The sequence below is a fragment of the Bos mutus genome, chromosome 18 (genome assembly GCF_027580195.1).
Source record: "Bos mutus isolate GX-2022 chromosome 18, NWIPB_WYAK_1.1, whole genome shotgun sequence".
In the NCBI taxonomy this organism is placed as follows: domain Eukaryota; kingdom Metazoa; phylum Chordata; class Mammalia; order Artiodactyla; family Bovidae; genus Bos; species Bos mutus.
In genome coordinates, this window is record NC_091634.1 from 27,147,743 (window position 1) to 27,168,358 (window position 20,616).

General features: G+C 45.5%; 3 protein-coding genes across 9 annotated transcripts in view; 2 read left to right on the forward strand and 1 right to left on the reverse strand.

The window, feature by feature from the left end:
* DUS2 (dihydrouridine synthase 2) overlaps positions 1–11,673 on the reverse strand; it is a 34,012-nt gene extending 22,339 nt beyond the window's left edge. Inside the window, exons 1-6 of one of the 7 annotated variants that reach the window (XM_070388142.1) lie at positions 11,580–11,673; positions 9,566–9,642; positions 9,274–9,345; positions 8,318–8,356; positions 7,427–7,554; positions 1,307–1,352 (exon numbers count right to left, since the gene is read on the reverse strand). In XM_070388142.1, coding sequence (XP_070244243.1) covers positions 1,307–1,352; positions 7,427–7,552 — 172 coding nt within the window. In that variant the 5' untranslated portion in view covers positions 7,553–7,554; positions 8,318–8,356; positions 9,274–9,345; positions 9,566–9,642; positions 11,580–11,673. The other 6 variants (XM_070388139.1, XM_070388141.1, XM_070388137.1 and 3 more) reach the window with 6 other exon arrangements.
* Positions 11,674–11,696: 23 nt separating this feature from the next.
* On the forward strand, positions 11,697–13,551 carry DDX28 (DEAD-box helicase 28). The gene has a single exon (XM_005896526.3). It carries the CDS (start codon positions 11,729–11,731, stop codon positions 13,364–13,366), a length of 1,638 nt encoding a protein of 545 aa, XP_005896588.1. The 5' UTR covers positions 11,697–11,728; the 3' UTR covers positions 13,367–13,551.
* Positions 13,552–17,512: 3,961 nt separating this feature from the next.
* Positions 17,513–18,806, forward strand: DPEP2NB (DPEP2 neighbor). Its single transcript, XM_070386761.1, is given in 2 exon segments — positions 17,513–17,525; positions 17,885–18,806. Coding segments are annotated over 2 exon segments (318 nt in total). The 3' UTR covers positions 18,190–18,806.
* The last annotated feature ends 1,810 nt before the right edge of the window (positions 18,807–20,616 follow it).

Here is a 20,616-nt window from a genome sequence, read left to right on the forward strand (position 1 = left end):
TTTGAACTGTGGTGTTGGAGAAGACTCTTGAGAGTCCCTTGGACTGCAAGGAGATCAAACCAGCCAATCCCAAAGGAAATCAGTTCTGAATATTCATTGAAATGACCAATGTTGAAGCTGAAGCTCCAATACTTTGGCCACGTGATGCAAAGAACTGACTCATTGGAAAAGACTCTGATGTTGGGCAAGATTGAAGGCAGGAGAAGGGGACGACAGAAGATGAGAAGGTTGGATGGCATCACTGACTCAACAGACATGAGTTTGAGCAAGCTCTGGGAATTGGTGATAGACAGGGAAGCCTGGCATGCTGCAGTCCATGGGGTCACAAAGAATCGGACACAACTGAGTGACTGAACTGAACTGATATCTACAACACTGAATTTCTCATAACACAAAGAAAATATATATCTAAAAGAATTAAACATGAAATCGACAAAACTTAGAGTGAACTTATTTTAAGATTTCACAAGCGTGTATACATTTCAAAAACCTCAAACAATACCACAATTCTCATTAAAGCAGAATCAGCCTTATCAATAAAGTATAAGCAAAACCATGATTTAGCACAACTACTTCCATTTGCAAAGTATTTACATGTCCCTTATCTTATTTGATCCTTACTCCAATCCTATGAGTTAAATAAAGCAGGGATGGTGATTTTCCTTTTACAGCTAAAGACACTGAGTCAGAGGTCATGTGACTTGCCAGAGAGTTGTACAAGACTTGTACAAGACTTGCTCTTGTACAGTCGGAGAGCAGCAGGGTCAGGATCAGTGCTGAAGCCACCCTGACCCCAAGGGGATCACCTGTACTACAAAACCTGGTGATTCATATGCCAGTAAGCCTTCAGGCAGAAGGTATTCACTGCCTGCTTCACAACTGGCAGTTTGTCATGGTCTCTGGAGAACAGTGACTATTCTCAAGAGACCATGATGGCGGTGGTTTAGTCACTAAGTCATGTTCGACTCTTGTGACCCCATGGACCACAGCCCACCAAGCTCCGCTGTCCATGGGACTTCCCACCCAAGAATACTGGTGTGGGTTGCCATTTCCTTCTCCAGGGGATCTTCTCGACCCAGGGATCAAACCTGGGTTTCCTGCATTGCAGGTGGTCTCCTGATTTGCAAGCGGATTCTTAACCAACTGAGCCCCCAGGGAAGCCCTACTCAAGAGAGCATGGGAGCCACAAAATGACACAGCCAGGCAAGGAGCACCAGAGGACACTGACACCCAGGCAAAGGCAATGTTAGCACAGCCTGGGCATGACTGGGCACACACACAATCCTAGGACCACAGCTGCACTCACCATTGACAACTCTCTTGCACTGAAGCATCTTGAGGTCGACCAGCTCCTGCAGAGGAATCAAAGGGCACATGTCAGTCCTAGACACACAGGTCCTGGGTACAGCAGGAAAGACCAGTGATCCTGGTTGCAGGGGTAGGCAAGAAGGCCAGTGCATAAATGGGCAGCACTGAGTGACCTATGCTTATGAAAAGGGCTGCAGCCAGGCCGAGCTTTGGCTGAGAATGAGTCGGGGAAAGCGAGCTGAGTGAAAGTGAGAGTAAGCTGGGGTTGCTACTGCTGGGATCCCAGCCCTGGCAGCAGTAACCTGTCCCCCTCGGGATTCCTCAAACCCTCTGCCACGTCCACCTTCACGGCTGGACCTCTTCTCTGTATGCTAGTTACAGATGCACCCGTCATTCCTTTACCATTAGATGATGAATACTCTGAGGAAGGTTCTGGATTCACACAAAGATGGGCTTTGAGGATCTGAGAGGAGGAGCTAAGGCAAAATGGCCCTTGAAATGTCTTATTTTCTCTTCTGTCTCCCCATTATACCCAAAGAGCCTCTGGGGCTTGGACACAGTCTCATTCATCTTTGTGTCCCTAGCGCCCAGCACGTTACAAGTTCTTACTGAACATCTGGTGAAGCTGCTTCAATGCCTTACATGCAGCAGATGCTCAGCTGATTGTTAGGTGGAGAAATTAATTTCAATTGTCACCAGTAAAACCACACATGTGCCTGCTCACCCACATGTCCTCAACACTATTGTTTATCAGTTTTATTCATTTTAGTCAGTTCTTTGGTTATAGTTAGAACTTCTCTTTTTTTTTCACTGTTATTTCCTTCATTGGTGAAAACAAACATTGTTTTTCCATGCGATAGAGTTTATCATCTGTGCATCTTCCAACCAAACTGACTTTTACATCTATAAAAGTTGTGCAGGAAAAAAGCTATTCTTTGTCAAATAGGATATTATTTTTCTACCTCAATTATCACAATTATTTTTTTTATATCCATGTCATTCCCTCAATTTTTATCATATATAACATTTATTTTTATAGAAGAGACAACTCGAATTTTGCCACAAACAATGCTTTCTAGTTCCCAAATCTATCTCCATCACAGTTAAGAATATAATTTGAATTGGCTTTTATCTTCTTGGTAAAACTAATTTTGCCTTTTTAACTGACCTGATAAGTAAGGCCATTTATAAGTCAGTTATGGTCTCCTGTACTGCAAGCGGATTTTTTTTTTTTTTTTTTCAGTTCTACCAGTTTATTTCTACCAGCCCATCTCCCTCCACCCTCCTCATGTATGCATGCTCAGTCATGTAACCCCATGGACTACAGCCTGCCAGACTCCTCTGTCCATGGACTTTTCCAGGCAAGAATAGTGGAGTGGGTTGCCATTTCCTTCTCCAGCAAGCAAATTATTTTATTCATATGGCTACCAAATGTTTGAACAGCATTTAATTTTCAAGTGCCTTATCATGTATGGGCTTATTCTTCCTTTTTTGTCAGATATTATTTTCCTGTATCTCAACTACGGCCTGCTACCTTCATCTCCTCCATTCCACCCTGCCAGGCTCCTCTGTTGATGTAATTCTCCAAGCTATTTGCTTCTCTAAGGGATCTTTCCAACCCAGGGATCAAACCTTGTTCTCCTGCATTTCAGGCAGATTCTTTACCATCTGAGCCACCAAGGAAGCCCCTTAGAGATGATACCAAAAGCACAAACAACAAAGGAAAGTATTAGATAAATTGAACTTCATTAAAATTAAAATTTTTTGTGCATCAAAGGATACTATCAATAAAGTAAATCAATTATACTTGTATAAAATTTTAAAAAATTAAAATGAAGTCTTAAAAAAATAAATAAATGAAAAATAAACTGAAAAGACAATCCACAGAATGGGAGAAAATATTTGCAAATCATGTATCTGTTAAAGGTCTAATATCCAGAGTATATAAAGAACTCTTATAACTCCTAGAATAAAAAAACAATAATTTTAAAATGTGCATAAGATATGAAGAGATATTTCTCCAAAAAAGATATATAAATGGAAAATAAACATAGCAAAAGATGCTCAATATCATTAACAGGAAATGCAAATCAAAACCACAATGTCCATAATGGGGAGAATTTCCTGGCAGTCCAGAGGTTAGGACTCTGCGTTCTCAATGCTGAGGGCCTGGGTTCAATTCCTAGTGTGGTAAAAAATAATAAATAGAACCTATCTTTAAAAACAAACAAACAAAAAACCCCACAGTGAGATACCATTTCAGAGCGACTAGGATGGCAACAATTGCAAAGAAAAAAAGACAGAAAGAGACTTCCCTGGCAATCCAGTGGTTAAGACTTCACCTTCCAATGAACAGGGTACAGGTTTAATCAGGGGAATTAAGACCCCACATGCCTCAGGGCCAGAAACAAACAAACAAAAAAACCCATAGAAAACAGAAGCAGTATTGTAACAGATTCAATAAAGACTTTAAAAATGGCCGCACCCAAAAAAAAAAATCTTAAAAAAAGAATGACTTTATTATTAGAAAATATCATGAAGTATTTGAGAAGTAATACATCATACTATATGAAACTTTCAAACAGTTATGGAGAAAATACATATATTAGAGAGAGAGAACAAATTATAAAACAAATCAAGCAAAATGTTAACAGTAGGTCAATCTGGGTAAATGGTATATGGATGTTCTTTGTCCATTCCTGCAATTTTTTCCATAAATAATTTCCTTGTAAGTTTTAAAAAATTACCCATTCTGGGCAGAAGATTTGAATAGAAATTTATTCAAAGATGATATACCAATGGCCATGAAGCATACAAAAACATGCTCAATATCATTCATCATCAGAGAAATGCAAATCAAAAGCACAACAAGCTATCACTTCACACCCATTAGCATGGGTAATATTAAAAAAGAAGAGAAAATAATAAGTGTTAGGAAAGATTTCAAAAACTGTACACTGCTGGTGGGACTGTAAAATAGTCCAAAAGACAGAGAAAACAGTACAGAGATGCCTCAAAAAATGAAAAAACTACCACATGATCTAGCAAATCCTATTTCTGGGTATATACATCCCAAAGAACTGAAAGCAGGATCTCGAAGAGGGATCTGCACACCTACATTCACAGCAGCACTATTCAAAACAGCCAAGAAACAAAAGCGACCCAAATGTCCATCGACAGATAAATGAACAGATAAGCAAAATGCAGTGCATATACCATGGAATATTATTCAGCCTAAAAATGGAAGGAAAACCTGTCACATAGTACAACACGGATGAACCTTGAGGTTCATAAAATAAGTGAAAGTCGCTCAGTTGTGTCCAACTCTTTGTGACCTCATGGACTATACAGTCCATGGAATTCTCCAGGCCAGAATACTGGAGTGGGTGGGTAGCCTTTCCCTTCTCCAGGGCATCTTCCCAACCCAGGGATTGAACCCAGGTCTTCCACATTGCAGGAAGATTCTTTACCAGCTGAGCCACAATAAGCCAGTCACAAAAAGACAAATATCGCATATTTCCACTTACATGAGGTATCTAAAGTATTCAGATTCATAGAAACAGAAAGTAGAATGGTGAAGGGGCTATGGGGAATGGGGGAAAGGGGAGTTGTTTAATGGGTATAGAGTTTCAGTTTTGCAAGATGAAAAGGTTCTGGAAATCTGTTTCACAACTACTGAACTGTACACTTAAAAACAGTTAAGATGGTAAATCTTATGTGTTTTTTACCATAAAAAAAAATTTAAGTACTCATTTTGGTAATCAAGGTCTCTAAAGGCCACTGTCTTCTCCCTTCATCTTGCTTATTAAAGGCAGGTGTCCTCTCACATCTGGGCCACTAGAGTCCCATTTTATTTTGGTTTGTTTATTTATTTCATTTTTATTGGCGTGTAGGTGATTTACAATGTTGTGTTAGTTTCAGGTGAAGAGCACAGTGAATCAGTTACACATATACACATATCCAGTTTTTTACATTCCTTTCCCATATAGGTCATTACAGAGTATTGAGCAGAGTTTCTATTCTATATAGTAGGTTCTTATTATATAGGTAACCTATTTTATATATAGTAGTAAAGCTGAAACTCCAGTACTTTGGCCACCTCATGCGAAGAGTTGACTCACTGGAAAAGACTCTGATGCTGGGAGGGAATGGGGGCAGGAGGAGAAGGGCACAACAGAGGATAAGATGGCTGGATGGCATCACTGACTCGATGGACGTGAGTCTGAGTGAACTTCGGGAGTTGGTGATGGACAGGGAGGCCTGGCATGCCGTGATTCATGGGGTCACAAAGAGTCGGACACGACTGAGCGACTGAACTGAACTGAACTGAGTGTGTATATGTCAATCCCACTCTCCCAATGTATCCCCCTCTCTTTGCCCTCTTGGTAACCATAAGTTTCTTTTCTACATCTGTGACCCTTTCTGTATTGTAAATAGGTTAATTTGTACCATTTTTTTAGATTTCACATACAAGTGGTAACACATGATATTTGTCTTTCTCTCTTACTTCACTCAGTAGGACAATCTCTAGGTCCATCCATCCATTGTAATAACATTTTTACAATGTTACAATAATATTTTTATAATAATAGGAATAAGTATGTGACATCTGATTAACTCCTAGAAAACTCCGTCAATAGGGCAGACTTTGGTGGGGAATAACCTTAACCTTTGCTGAGCTGGTTCATCCTTTCTTCACTTACAGCTGCAGAGGAGCCTGTACACATGGACTACCCGAAGTCCCACACTAGGTCCTGAGAGGTGGATGAAGTGATTTGACTAACCTTACAGATAGGTCGGTCACCTCATGTGAACACAGAGAGAGCATCACAAGGCTGACCTGCAGAGCAACTCGGGATCCACCAGGGGGCACCAGGCACCATGCTGTGCCTCTCCCAGTACTCAGGGCTCAGTTCCCAGAGATCGATCTGCTCACCACAAGCAGGGGCCAGCTGGCCTGCATGCCTGCCTGTCTGACTCTGCTCCACAGGAGCTAGGTCTGGATAAAGGGCCTATTCTTCCCAAATTCACTCTTAAGCCCTCTCTTCTTTTCCTTTTTTAAAAATATTTATTTTACTTATTTATTTTGGATTCGCTGGGTCTTAGTTGCAGCATGCAGGCTTCTTAGATGCAGCATGTGGGATCTAGTTCCCTGACCAGGAATTGAACCTGGGTCCCCTGCATTGGGAGCACAGAGTCTTAGCCACTGGACCTCCATGGAAGTCCCAGACCCTCTCTTCTTTCTACACCCTTCTTTTTAATAAAACTTTTTATTTTGAGATAATTGGAGGTTCACATGCAATTGAACCTGAATGTGAGATCCTGTGTACCCACTGCCCAATTTCTCCCTATGGTAACGTCTTGCAAAGCTTAGTAACAATATTGCAACCGGGATATTGACACAGAATAGATCCATCAGCACAAGGATTCCTTGTGTAGCCCTCTTATAGCCACAGTTCTCCCTCCACAGATGGCTCTTCAAGATGGAAATGTCAGAAGCACTTGGGTAGTTTCTTTAACCTCTTACCCCCACTAGAGAGGCATAGCAGGATTAAGGGTTGCGGGGGAAGCTTACCTACCCAACTGAGAACCACTGCTCACAGTCCCTATCCAATATCAGCTACTCCTTTAACTGGTTTTCCTAGAAGATGTTTTCTAAACCTGAGTCTGAAGTCCTATTAATAATAATCTTCAAAGCAACAGGCCAGTAACTGGCCTACTAGCTATTGCTATCAGAAAATTCTATGGCTTACCAAACCAACCCCATCCAGTTTCTCTAGCCTGAATCTGGTCCTTTTCCTTCTCACTCTGAAACTGAGCTTCCTCATTCACAAAATGAATGTGTATTAACTCCTACAGGAGCCACAGCAGTGACCTGACACGATGCTCATCTATCCACCTGGCCTAGGTGTCCCACAATGCCTCCATGCAGCCCAGGTTCCTGATCCTTGGCAGGGCTCACAAAACTCCTATGTTTTTGTCTTGTGATGCTTTCAGTGAGCACCTGTGAAGGGAGGGCCCATTCTGCCTCCTCTAGCTTCTGAACACAGGCACCCACAGGTGAGGAGGCTGCACTTGTGGAAAAGCTCTCTGTCTGGGAGGATTAGGAGCCCCTTACCTCACAGTACACAATGTCCGCTCCATAGTCCAGGGCCAGAAGCCGCATTGGGAGAGTCCCCACCCGAACCATAGGGGCTAATATGAGTTTGTTGTGGTAGCACAGAGAGAGGTTGTTCACAGTCATTCCTGAAGAAAGAAGAGTCAGACATTCAAATGGAGAAAAATCTCTTCTGTTATCCAGAGCAGGCTTTCCTTTTCCTCCCAACAGGTAGTACTTTGTTTTCCTTTTCTCTGATCATAAAAACAATGCAAGCTCGTTCACACATCCAACAAATATTTATTAAGTGTGTGGTGTGTGCCAGTCATTGTCCTAGTCTTTGTGGATACATTAGAGAAGAAAACAAAGATTCCTGTTCTGCTAGAGCTTTCATGCTGGTGGGGAATGAAGAGTGCACAGCAGAGGAAACAGTTGGTGCAAAGGCCCTGGGGCAGGAGCAAGTCTGATGTGTTAGTAGACTAGTACAAAGGCCGACATAGTCGAGCACAGAAAGAAGAAGAGTAATGGACGTCAGATACAGGATGGATGTCCTAAGCAGATAGGACACAATGGTGAGATCCCAAATGGCCTTGTAGGATGCTCTGTGGGCTTTGTTAGCTCTTCACGATATGAGCCAGCAAGGGTTTCAAGGAGAGGAGTGGCATTACTGATCATATTTCTCCATGATCACAGTGATTGCTGCATGAAAAGCCATGGTAGACCCAGAGAGACCAATTAGACTCTTCAGTCACTGACATGAGAGATGATGGTGGCTCAGGATGGGGAGAGAGTTGTAGAGGTGGTGAGAAGTGGTCATGTTCTAAATATACTTTGAAGGTAAAGTTAACAGGAGTAAAACAAGCAAAAAAAAAACCCTGAAATCTTTAAAAAGGATAACCAACAAGGACCTACCGTATAGCACAGGGAACTCTGCTCGATGTTATGTGGCAGCCTGGATGGGAAGGGAGTTTCGGAGAGAATGGATACATGTATATATATGGCTGAGTCCCTTTATTGTTCATCTGAAACTATTATAACATTGTTAAATGGCTATACCCCAATATAAAATAAAAAGTTAAAAAAAATACCAATGTCCAGGCCTGCCCTCAAGTCAATTAAATCAGAATATGAAGCTCAGAAGGGCAGGAATTTTGCCTGTTTGGTTCACATGAAAAGTACCTGGCACATACATGGTGCTCAGAAAATATTTACTGCTTGAATAAATGAATGAATATACCACTATCACCTGAGACTCAAGGAAAAATTCCTTTTAAAATTTAGGGAGTAACTAGGCAACATAAGTTTCCATGGCAGCTCTGAGAAAAACATTACCTAATGAGGCTACCACTCGCAGGAGCTTGCATTTTTTCCACAATAAGTAAACCTTTCTTATTTCTAGAAGACTCTTAAGAGTCCCTTGGACTGCAAGGAGATTCAACCAGTCCATCCTAAAGGAAATCAGTCCTGAATATTCATTGGAAGGACTGATGCTGAAGCTGAAACTCCAATACTTTGGCCACCTGATGCAAAGAACTGACTCACTGGAAAAGACCCTGACGCTGGGAAAGATTGAAGGCAAGAGGAGAAGAGGATGAAATGGTTGCATGGCATCACCAACTCAACGGACATGAGTTTGAGTAAGCTTCGGGAGTTGGTGATGGACAGGGAAGTCTGGTGTGCCGCAGTCCATGGGGTCGCAAAAAGTCAGACACAATTGAGTGACTGAACTGAACTGATAAAGTGCTTTGTAAAACATCTTGTAAAATATCCATCTCAATAACAACTAGAGGTTACTCAATGTCTGCTGTGAGCAAGAGGGAAAGAGGAGATTTACAGAATATCTAAAGAAATGATAAGAAAGGGACTTCCCTGGTGGTCCAGTGGTTAAGACTCCATGCTTCCAACTGCACAGGGCACTGGTTTGATTCCCAGTCAGGGAACTAAGATCCAGCATGCCATGCAGGGTAGCCAAAAAAAAAAAAGAAAGAAATCAGAGTAAGAAACTAGGGGCTATGAGAAGAGACAGACAGGCTCAGACAGGCTCTAATCCCTATGACATTTTGAGGTAATCACATTGTAAGGGCTCAAGCATGAGAAAGCAGCCACTAACCAGTTACCCTGTCCCAAATATTTGGATGAAAGTCAAATGCAAATACATACCTATGTATTATTCTTTTCTGATAATTCTTTCAATGTATCTGTTCTGCCTCGGTGCAAAACAATTCTTTGTTTTGTATCTGAAAAAAGAGTAGCACAGGTAAATGGATGAAACCTGACAAATCAGACATCCAAGGAGCCCTTCAGCTAAGGAACAAGGAGGTCTGAGTTCTGGGAAAGAATCATAAAAGTAGTGTAGAATCACAATATCATAGCATATTCTTTGTATCAACTCCCCTCTATCATATCACCACTCAGTGGGCATTGACCTGTACATGAAATTTTCAGTGACAGAAAATCCAGCACTCTCCAGACAGATCTGGGCATTTCTGGTTGCTACAGTAGTCTTTATGTCAAATTCAGAATCTGACTCCATCATCAGTCCCAGTCTGCCTTCTGGAATGGTTCATCCCATGGCACACCTCATCTCTTTTCCATCTGACACAGTCCCCAAACACATGAGGACAATTTTATTCTTCCTGAAGTTCTCTTCTCCTGCACCACCCTCCTTAAATCACCCCTTTCTGTGCTTATGGCTTTCAGGGGCCCCCCAAGGTTTCTTGATCCCAAGGGCATGACAAGCAATGACGTTAATATGCCCACTACAGATTCTGGGGAAGGGGCTGGGCCACCGAGAACCTGGCAAATGTAGCTCCTTGAAGTGAGAATACATGCGGCAACCTCAGCCTCTCTTCAGTCCCCATCCTCTATCCAAGGTTCTCAACAGCACACTGTTGATATTTTGGGCCAGATCATTGTTTTTTTTGGCGGGGCTGGGGGGTGGGGGGTGGCTGTCCTGTGCATTGTGCAATATTTAGTAATATCCTGGTCTTTACCCACTAGAAGCTGTAGCATTTCCCCAGATGTGACAAATAAAGATGTCTCCAGCCATTGTCAAATGTCCTGGGGGAAGGGTGGGGGCAAAAATCACTCTCACTCAAGAGCCACCACTCTATCCAGTGACTCTGTCTACCTGTCATTACTCAAAACTCTCTCTTCCTCTAGTTTAACAGGTAACTCTCCAGAAAAGCCTATCGTGTATCAAAATACTATTTGAAATATAGTAGTATTTATCTTTATAACAGCATCTAATGAAAGTAAAACTTTTCTCCAGGGACTTCCTGGTGGTCCAGTGGTTAAGATTCCATACTTGCACAGCAGGCAGCAGCACAGGCTGTGCAGCAGTGGCCAAAAAAACCCAAAAATCTCTTTCTTCAAATGTTAAGACTCTTCCAAGTAGTTAACCCACATTTACCTTATCTCCTACCCCAGGCACTAGAGATTACAAAAATGATCTGATGCCCATTTTCTGGATCCGTTCAGGAAGTACCAATAGTGTAAGGTTTTTTTCGCAACCTGAACTGAATTTAGGTAAAATATTCTGCCTGACCATGGCTTTGTGAGACAAGTCATATACCTGTAGCAGGACCCTCCTCACTACTATTCAAGTAATTTAGGTATCTAACCTGAAAGCCGGTGGAGCTAGGCGAGCTTCAGGATGAGAAGTTGGAAAGAGTGACAAGAGAAGGAAGAATGAACCTCAGCTGAAAAGCAAGCGGAAAAGGTCCGAAGAGATGAGTTCTCTTGAGTGAAGAGATGATATGCTTAAGTCCATCGGCTCGCCCTCTGGGTCCTCAGCTCTCTGGGCGGTGGGGGAACGCTGAGCCCAGATCTACTCCTGGTCTCGGCCCCCAGGCCTGACCATTCACTCAGATTCTCAATAAATATTTATATTAGAAGACCTTACAAGGGGAGCACATCTGTGAAAACACCGCCGCACCCTCACAGTTTAAACGGGGCGATCAGAACTGGACATGCCATCACAGGAGCTGTGAGGGCGACAAAGGAGAATTGTAGGGATCCGACATCGGATCGCCAGAAGCCCTCAGCCCTCCTGATTCCTAATGCCAGGGCCCCATCGCCGCCTGTCGCCGGACCCCGGTCCTGCCTTCATCGTGCACCCTTCCCCAAGGTTGGCCGGGGCCTGGACGTCACCATCCGGTTTGGACCTACAGACCTCGCCGCTGCTGAACTCTACAGATCCTCCCTCCTTCCACACAGTTCTCCAATTCCTTAAGTCTTACTGAGCCGCGCCGGCCACCGTCCGGGAGGCCTTGGCGCGCGCATGACGTCACTGTTGTGCGCCTTTTCCGCACCAAGGGGACTATGGCTCTAGCACGGCAGCTACGGCTGTTGTCGCTCGCGACTCGGTTGCTTCTGGCGCCTCAACGGGACCTGACAGGCCGCGGTCCCGACGAGCCCCTGCCCGTGGTGCGCATCCCGCGGGGTCTACAGAGGCGGCAGGAACAGCGGCAGAGCGGGCAGCGGAGTCCCCTGCGGCCGGTGTTGGTGCGACCTGGCCCGCTGCTGATCTCGGCGCGGCGGCCGGAGTTGAACCAGCCCGCACGCCAAACTCTGGGCCGTTGGGAGGCTGCGCCACTCGTTTCGCGAGGCTGGAAGCATCGGCGCGCTCGCCAGGACTATTTCTCCATTGAGCGCGCTCAGCATGAGGCCCCAGCGCTGCGGAACCTCTCGTCCAAGGGCAGCTTCGCCGATCTGGGTCTGGAGCCCCGTGTGCTGAGCGCACTCCAAGAAGCTGCTCCCGAAGTCGTTCGGCCCACAACCGTGCAGTCGAGTACCATTCCCCCATTACTTCGCGGCCGCCACATCCTCTGCGCCGCGGAAACCGGCAGTGGCAAGACTCTCGGCTACATGCTACCTCTGCTTCAACGGCTCTTGGGCCAGCCAAGCCTGTACACCAGTCGTATCCCTGCTCCTCGAGGCCTGGTCCTTGTGCCTTCTCGAGAATTAGCTGAACAGGTGCGGGCCGTGGCCCAGCCCTTGGGCAGCTCCTTAGGCCTCCGGGTGCAGGAGTTAGGGGGAGGCCATGGCATGAGTAGGGTCAGGCTGCAACTGTCCAAACATCCTCCAGCAGAAGTACTGGTGGCCACTCCAGGGGCTCTGTGGAAGGCCCTGAAAGGTCAACTGATCAGCCTGACGCAGCTCTCTTTCTTGGTGTTGGATGAGGTAGATACATTGTTGGATGAAAGTTTCCTGGAACTGGTGGATTACATCTTGGAGAAGAGTCACATAGCAGAAGGCCCCGCTGACTTAAAAGACCCTTTCAATCCCAAAGCTCAGTTAGTGCTGGTGGGGGCCACATTTCCCGAAGGTGTAGGCCAGCTGCTGAGTAAAGTTGCCAGCTTAGACTCTCTAACCACCATTACCAGTTCCAAGCTCCACTGCATCATGCCTCATGTCAAACAGACGTTCATGAGGCTGAAAGGAGCAGAGAAGGTAACTGAGTTAGTGCAGATCCTCAAGCAGCATGACAGAGCACACAGGACTGGCTCCACAGGAACTGTTCTCGTGTTCTGTAACAGCTCCAGCACTGTGAACTGGCTGGGATATATTCTGGATGACCACAAAATCCAACACTTAAGACTGCAGGGACAAATGCCAGCCTCCATGAGGGCAGGTATCTTCCAGTCCTTCCAGAAAGGTTCCCGAGACATACTTCTCTGCACAGACATCGCCTCTCGGGGCCTGGACAGCACCCAGGTGGAACTCGTCATCAATTATGATTTCCCTCTCACCCTGCAGGATTACATCCACAGAGCAGGGAGGGTGGGCCGTGTGGGGAGTGAGGTGCCAGGAACAGTCATCAGCTTTGTGACCCATCCCTGGGATGTGAGCCTAGTTCAGAAGATTGAGCTGGCAGCTCGCAGGAGGAGAAGTCTTCCAGGTCTAGGATCCTCAGTAAGTGAGCCTTTGCACCAGGAAACCTTACTGCAGCAGGCTTAAATATGATGCCATAACTGGGATCTTTCCCTGTGTGCTGGGTGGGTGAGCGCACTCGTCAGCAGGATGCGCTGGGCTGCTTAGTCACCTTCTAAAGGCCCCAGCTGCTGGTCAACACTGGAGGGTGGACTACTGAACTTGGCTCTCTGTAGTCTTTCACAGGAAGAATAAAGTCGATTTTGGCTTTGTATCATGTCATGATTTCTAACAATAAGTGATGTTTCTGTAGTTTCCACCTGGGGCACAATTCACTGGATTCTGAGAAAATTCACACTCCAAACTACTACACCTAGGACAAAGGCTCCTTCAGTTGATGTTTTTGTTTCAACTTTATTTCCTGCCCCAAAAACCATCCATTAAGGGGACTTCTCTGGTGGTCCAGTGGTTAAGAATCTGCTTCCTAATGCAAGAGATGTGGGTTTGAACTGGTGGGGTAACTAAAATCCCACACGCTGTGGGACAGGGCAGCTAAATCCCAGCCTCACCCTGTGGCCACAGCTAAGACCTTACACAGGCAAATTTTTTTTAAAAATCCATTAAGCCCTCAGGAGAAGGAAAAGGGGATATGACTAGCAATAGAGAAATTTTCTTTATGAACAATGGCCATTTCAAGCTTAGGCTCTCTTAGTGAAATCTCTCTGGGAAGTAGTGGCAGAAGAATAAAAGGCAGACTGACACAGAAGTATTCCTTAGTGTGCATTTCCAGCCTCTGAGTTCTTTCTCATCTCTTGGTTGCAGAGGAAGAGGAGAGGTTAAACATTTTTATAAAACTGGCAAAATAAGCTTATAGCATCCTCTCACTATCTCCTAGGTTCTATAAGCATTATAGAACCTAGACAGTTGAAAGAGATAATACTTAAGAAAACAACTTAAAACTGCTCACACACTGAAAAGGATTAAGTTGCAGAGAACAGAAATGGGCTCAGAGCAACCTTTGCCAAAAGAGAATATTGTGCTAAATGTACATTTTTCCCATATAAGGAAACAGAGTCAGAAAGATAAAAGAACTTGCTCAAAATCACACAAATAAGGACAGAATCTGATCTGTGTCCTAAGAGTTGTGTTCTTTAACCACTAGGCTAAGTTTTCTCAAATGTGATTCACATGTAGAATAACTATATATTTCTGTTTGCCTTGAATATTCCTTGTTTATATCTATGCCTGCTGCAATTTTTAATATTGCCCACTTTGACTCTCAAAAGCAACCCCAAATAGACAATAATTTAGTCACTATCCGTGGACCACTTTGGTGCAACTGCCCAGGAAGCTTGTTAAAAGTACAGATCCCTGAGCCCTACTCCAGAGCTATGTAAGTTTTCTGAGGATTGGTGCAAAAATCCACATACAAGTCTTTGTTGTTTTGTGGAATCCCCAGATGAGTCTCCCACCCTCTTAAGTTAATAAACCATGTATTCTGCCTTCCCCAGGTGCCCAGCCGAGTTATAATAAGGTATCGGTACCCCCACCGCACCAGAGGGATGCTCTCAGACAAGTAATCTCTGAAGCCTTGGACAATCGGTGGTCTCACTCTGGCCCACCTGCCATGACAAACCTACAGAGCATTTCCCTTCACATTTTACCTTCTAGCATTCCCAAAGGCAGTCTGTTCTAATTAGGCCTGACTTCATCTGTCCTATTGTGCATCCTCCAATTCAAGCAATTTAGTAGAGAGAAGGAAGGTTTTTGTGATTCGAAGCCAGAGTGGCCCAACCTCTCAATAGCCCAAGACGTCTCCACCTCCTGGGCACACCCCCGCTGCAACAGCCCCTGTAAACAAATGTCCCATCTTTGCTTTTTTAAGGTCAGCCACAGGGAGCCCCTGAAGAAGGTTATCTTACATTGCCACATTACCAAAGGCTGCCCCAAACGTTCCTTCCTGTGAACCTGATCAGGCTAAGGGCAGAGCTGTCTCTTTCCTTCTTTGAGTCGGATCAAACTGTCTTAGTAACACCTCTTCACGGTGTTAACCATGTTTTTCACCTGGGTTGCTACTTAGCCTGTTATCTCATCCTTTCATGGTGGAGAGAGGGGGGATTATAATGATTTTTGCTTTTAAGGGAGAGGGGAGTGTAATGTTTACATTGTCATTTTGTCATGAGTTCGTTTTGAATTTCCTATTAAAATGGGTCCATCACTCCCACTTTGTGAAGTCATCAGGGCCCTCATTTTGCACCTTTAACATCTCTCGGTGTCAGTTTAAATTGGGATGAGCTTGTCCTCACATTCCTTTCGGATGTAAATCCAGACCCTGATATGAACCTACCATTGAGCAGAACCACTCCACTGCCTGTGTAGCCTTGGGTAGGCCCCTTAAGCTCTTGTTCTTTTAAGTCTTGGCAGTTGTAAAAATGTGAGAGGGCTATGAATTTATATTTGGGGCAGAACAAGGTCGAGAAGAGTGTGTCTTTGCTTTTATTCTTTCAAACTGGAATGACTCCCCACTCGTCCCCATGGGTCCATATCTCACTTGTCCTTCAGGCCCACTGCCAAGCAGCCTTCCCCAATTCCCCAGTCCACACAAATCTCTGTCTCTCTTTGGGTTAGTACCATACAGCCTAGTGTCTCTTAGGTCAATTTTGCCTCTCAGGCCAATCTCAGAATGTGGGTTTCTCTTGCCCTCCCTTGGCACCAGGGGCTATGCCAGCCCACAGGCATGCTCCCCAGGGGGTGGCTACTAGACTAGGGCACGCGTGGGGAGGCCCAGATGTGAGGGGCCAGGCAAGGTGCCTCTCTGCCTTCACTCTGCTCTCCTCCAAAAAACCCTGAGAGCCTGCAGCCTCCCCCTCAAGTCACAGGTTCCTTATATGACCTCACTGGGTAGTGATGACCTTACAGCCCTTATCACAGTTTCCATGGCAGGGTAACTGCGCAAACGTGCTGCTCTTGGAGAAACTTCCCTACCAATCCTCTACCAGATAGCAGTCTTTGGCTGTGTAAGAGAGAATGTCTGATCGAATCTTCTAATCTTCACTCTAACTTGTCCTCTGTCCCCTGGAAGGGCAACACAGCAGGTAGGCTGAGACTGGACATCTGTACAAGAGGCATTGTGTATACACAGCCTCACCTGGCCACCACATGTTCCTTTGGGGCTTTCCCACACACACCTCAGCACTTTCCCAACTGTAAGTAATACGAGTGCCCTGGGGCACCTTCAGGGACCCACAGTGCTCATTGCTGAGGATAAGCAAAAGGTCATCCCTGGGCAAGTGAGCAGGAAGGTCCCGGTCTTTAAATGTAGCCTTACTCTTTGGGCTACAAGACGCTTCCATTCAGATCCTTTCCTGATTGGCCTGTTAGCAATAGGCAAATGCATTTTTGTCGGCAAATGATAAATGGAGCAGTTTAAGGAAGAGGGCTGCTCTTGAACTTCACCTTCAAGCCCAGGCACCTTCATGCAGTTATGGGGATATCTACATGGGTCCCCTCGGACACATTCCAGACTGAGCTGGTGCATACTGGGGGAAAGAGTGGTGTGGTATTGAGGGAAAGACCAGAAGAACCCAGGGGAGTGATGAAATGCTAATAAGACTGGAGGGCTGAGGAGATGGTGTCCCAGGAGGCTGATGCCTAGACTTGGTACCCACAATCTGGTTCTGAATCTCCTGGTCACTCTGCCTTAGTATTTTCTAATCTAGATAAAAGTATCAGAGGGCTAGAGTTCAGTGTGGATGAAACAGGCAATATAAATGGGGCCCAAGAGGGGTTGCCAAGGTGGGAGGGGTTCTTACCAAATTAGACTCCTTTTCCCAAAACTTGAAATGCATTTCCATTAAAAACAGACCTTATGGAGAAGGAAATGGCAACCCACTCCAGTATTCTTGCCTGGAGAATCCCACGGACAGAGTAGCCTGGCAGGCTACAGTCCATGGGAGTCGCAAGAGTTGGACACGATTTAGCAACTAAACCACCACCACCTTTAAAAAATAAATAAATAAAAATAAAAATAAAAAAATAAAAACAGACCTTAAGGAATGTTTTCTCTGGTGTGGAAGGGAGAGATGGAGGGGATCCTGATTGCAATTATTTTAAGGTTTTCTCTGGAAATGGCGAACAGAGTTCCTCATCTGCTGTAGTCACAGGCTCTAGGAATTGCTTTGGCAGCCAATAACGGCACCCCACTCCAGTACTCTTGCCTGGAAAATCCCATGGATGGAGGAGCCTGGTAGGCTGCAGTCCATGAGATCGCTAAGAGTTGGACATGGCTGAGCGACTTCACTTTGACTTTTCACTTTCATGCATTGGAGAAGGAAATAGCAACCCACTCCAGTGTTCTTGCCTGGAGAATCCCAGGAACGGGGGAGCCTGGTGGGCTGAAGCACAGAGTCGGACACGACTGAAGCGACTTAGCAGCAGCAGCAGCAGTCCCTTTTCTAGGGACTCATGGGGTGATGGGCAGAGGCTGTGTTTTGGATGTCAAGCAGACTAAAGGGCTTCAGCCAGAAACTGGGAGAGAGGTGAGAGGGGGAAATTCCGGCAGGAGACTGTACAGCAGAAGCGACTGATCAATTGTTTTCTTTGCAGCAGCTCTGGCTCCCACTTCCCCTCCTACACCTGGTCACTGCCATGTCCTCTACCGAGGGCATGGAAAAGCACAGGTAGGCTGGCCTGGGGAGACACACTGCCTGGTCGGTGGCTACTGAGCCTACGGGGATGCTCCCGTGGCCACCCCAGCCAAGGTGGAAGCAGAGAAGCCAGTCCTCAGCCGCACTCCCAAGAGACAGCGAGCTCTGACGGAATAGGATAAAGACCTCAGTTGCTCCAGCCCCAAAATTCAGTGACTGCAGCATGGTGGCAGGAGGCTGACCCCACAGAAGCCTGCTGGCTGAGCCACACTCTGAAGAGAGGGCAATGATTTAACTGCCTAAGGGCAGCAAATGCTGCTTCCTGCAGTGACCCCCCACTGTCATAGATTAGAACCTGCGCCATTCTGTCTGAGCCTTCCTTCCTCAACCAGGAGCTTCCTTCCACACTAAATGGCCATGAGCAAGGAACCTCAGAAACAGGGTTGAGAGTCTGCTCTGAACATCCCAGGACTGAAGCTGGCCTGGAGGAAAACCTGATGTTCCTCTGCTCAATTCTCAGGAGCCCCTTTGTGAGCAGAATAAAGAACAATCTTCACACTGTGAGCCAATGAGGACCCAGGAGCAGAGAGAAGTGCAGAGTGGCCTTCGCAGGGGCCCTGTCTACCACACAGGCTCCTGCCTGAGCCATTTGCCAGCTGCCACCACCACACACCAAGGGGAGCTGGGCTTTTCGAAACTGAAAGAAGCAATGTGTGACTTCCCAAAAAGCCTCCTGCCTTGAATCAGGAGGCAGGATAAAGAGACCCAGGAAGACCTGCTCCCTGGAGCAAGAACATGATGGAGAGTCAAGTGGCAGCAACCCCTCCCCGAGGCTCACATGCTCCTTTATTCCCAGCCTTTTCTAGCCCTAACGGGGTCCCTTACTGCTCAATAAAATGTTTTTCTGTAACAGTGTCTGACTTGAAATCCAAGTTATCTAAGGCCAGGTCCCAAACCTCCCTGTTTCCTGTAAGTATATTCCCACATGGGGTTCCTGGTCCTTTGAGAACTTCTGCCTCTAAAAAGACCCTTGGGGGTAGTTTCTACCTATGTGACTCCTGCAAAGACACCTGTGTAAATTGGGGCAGGATGTAGGCAGGTTCTTTAAGAAATGTAGAGCCTGATAAATACTTCCCTGGGTGGTGTGTGTGTGTGTGTGTGTGTGTGTGTGTGTGTGTAAGGAGAAAAGAGGAAGGACTGGGAAGATATCATTCCATCTGTCGATCCATTTATTCAACAAATATTTACTGAGTACCCAGGTGGTGCTAGTGATAAAGAACCTGTCTGCCAATGCAGGAGACCTAAGAAATGCAGTTTCGACCCCTTTTGTTTTGAAGATCCCCTGGAGGAGGGCATGGCAACCCACTCCGGTATTCCTGCCTGGAGACAGAGGAGCCTGGTGAGCTATAGTCCACTGGACTGCAAAGAGTCGGACATGACTGAAGCAACTTAGCAAGTACACATGTACCCGTTACATACCACCCTCTGTGCTGGTTGCTTGAGATGTTTCAGTGAATGAGATGATCGAACCCCTCTTCTCATGGCACCCATAACCTAAAAGAAGACACAAACAATAATTTCAAGTAATTATAATTGCTATATGAAAAGTAGAACAGGATAATGGGGTAGAGTGATGAGGGGTTGCTATGTTATACTAGGTAGTCAGGGAAGGCTTCTTTGAGGAGCTGACATTTCAGTGGGGATGCGAGTGAAAGAATCCTGTGAGGAGCTGGGAAGAGAATTTCTGAAGGAGGACATGGCAAGCACAAAGACCTTGAGGCAGGAGTGAGGCTGGCCTGTACTAGGACCGGCAGAAGGGCCAGTGTGACCAGGGAGGAAAGAGAATGAAAGATGTGGTTGGAGAAGTAGAAACAGGCCAGATCATAGTAGGCCTCATCAGCCATACTGAAGAGTGTGGCTCTTAAGTGTGATGGGAAGTTGCGGAAAGGATTTGAGCAGGGGAGTGAAGTGATCTGATGCAGGTGCTAGAAAGACCACTCTCACTGCTGTGTGCCATGGCAGTGAGTTGCTGGATGTTACTGGTGGAATGCCTCTCTCAGCAGTTAAGGGGACAGTTGGTCCTGGAGAGTTGGGGCAGGGAAATATTAGGAGGGAATAAAGAGTACAGGGTTTGGGCCTGTATCTCAGGCTCACCTGCCTCATCAGCACATTGGATGTATATACCACATCCTTTTTTTTTTTTTTTAGCTACTTTTTAAATTTCTTTTAATTGGAGGCTAATTATAATATTGTGGTGGTTTTTGCCATACATTCACATGAATCAGCCATGGGTGTACATGTGTTCCCCATCCTGAACCCCCATTCCACTTCTTCATCCACTCATCCACGATGGACACTTAGGTGGCTTCCATATTTGGTTATTGTAAATAATGTTTCAGTGAACATGGGGGTGCATATATCTTGAGTTAGTGTTTTTGTTACCTTTGGGCAAATTCCCAGAAGTGGAATTGCTAGATCATCTGATAGTCTTATTTTTAATTTTTTTGAGGAACCTTCAAAATATTTTCCATAGTGATTGCACCAATTTAATTCCCACCAACAGTGTTCAAGGGTTCCCTTCTCTTCAGGTCCTCTCCAACACTTATTTCCTTTTTTTGATAATAGCCATCCTAACAGGTGTGAGGTGACAAGTCATTGTGGTTTTGATTTGCATTTCCCCGAAGGTTAGTG

Coding starts and splice junctions, on each gene's coding strand:
- DDX28 (XM_005896526.3), top strand. CDS start 11,729: ATGGCTCTAGCACGGCAGCTACGGCTGTTGTCGCTCGCGACTCGGTTG.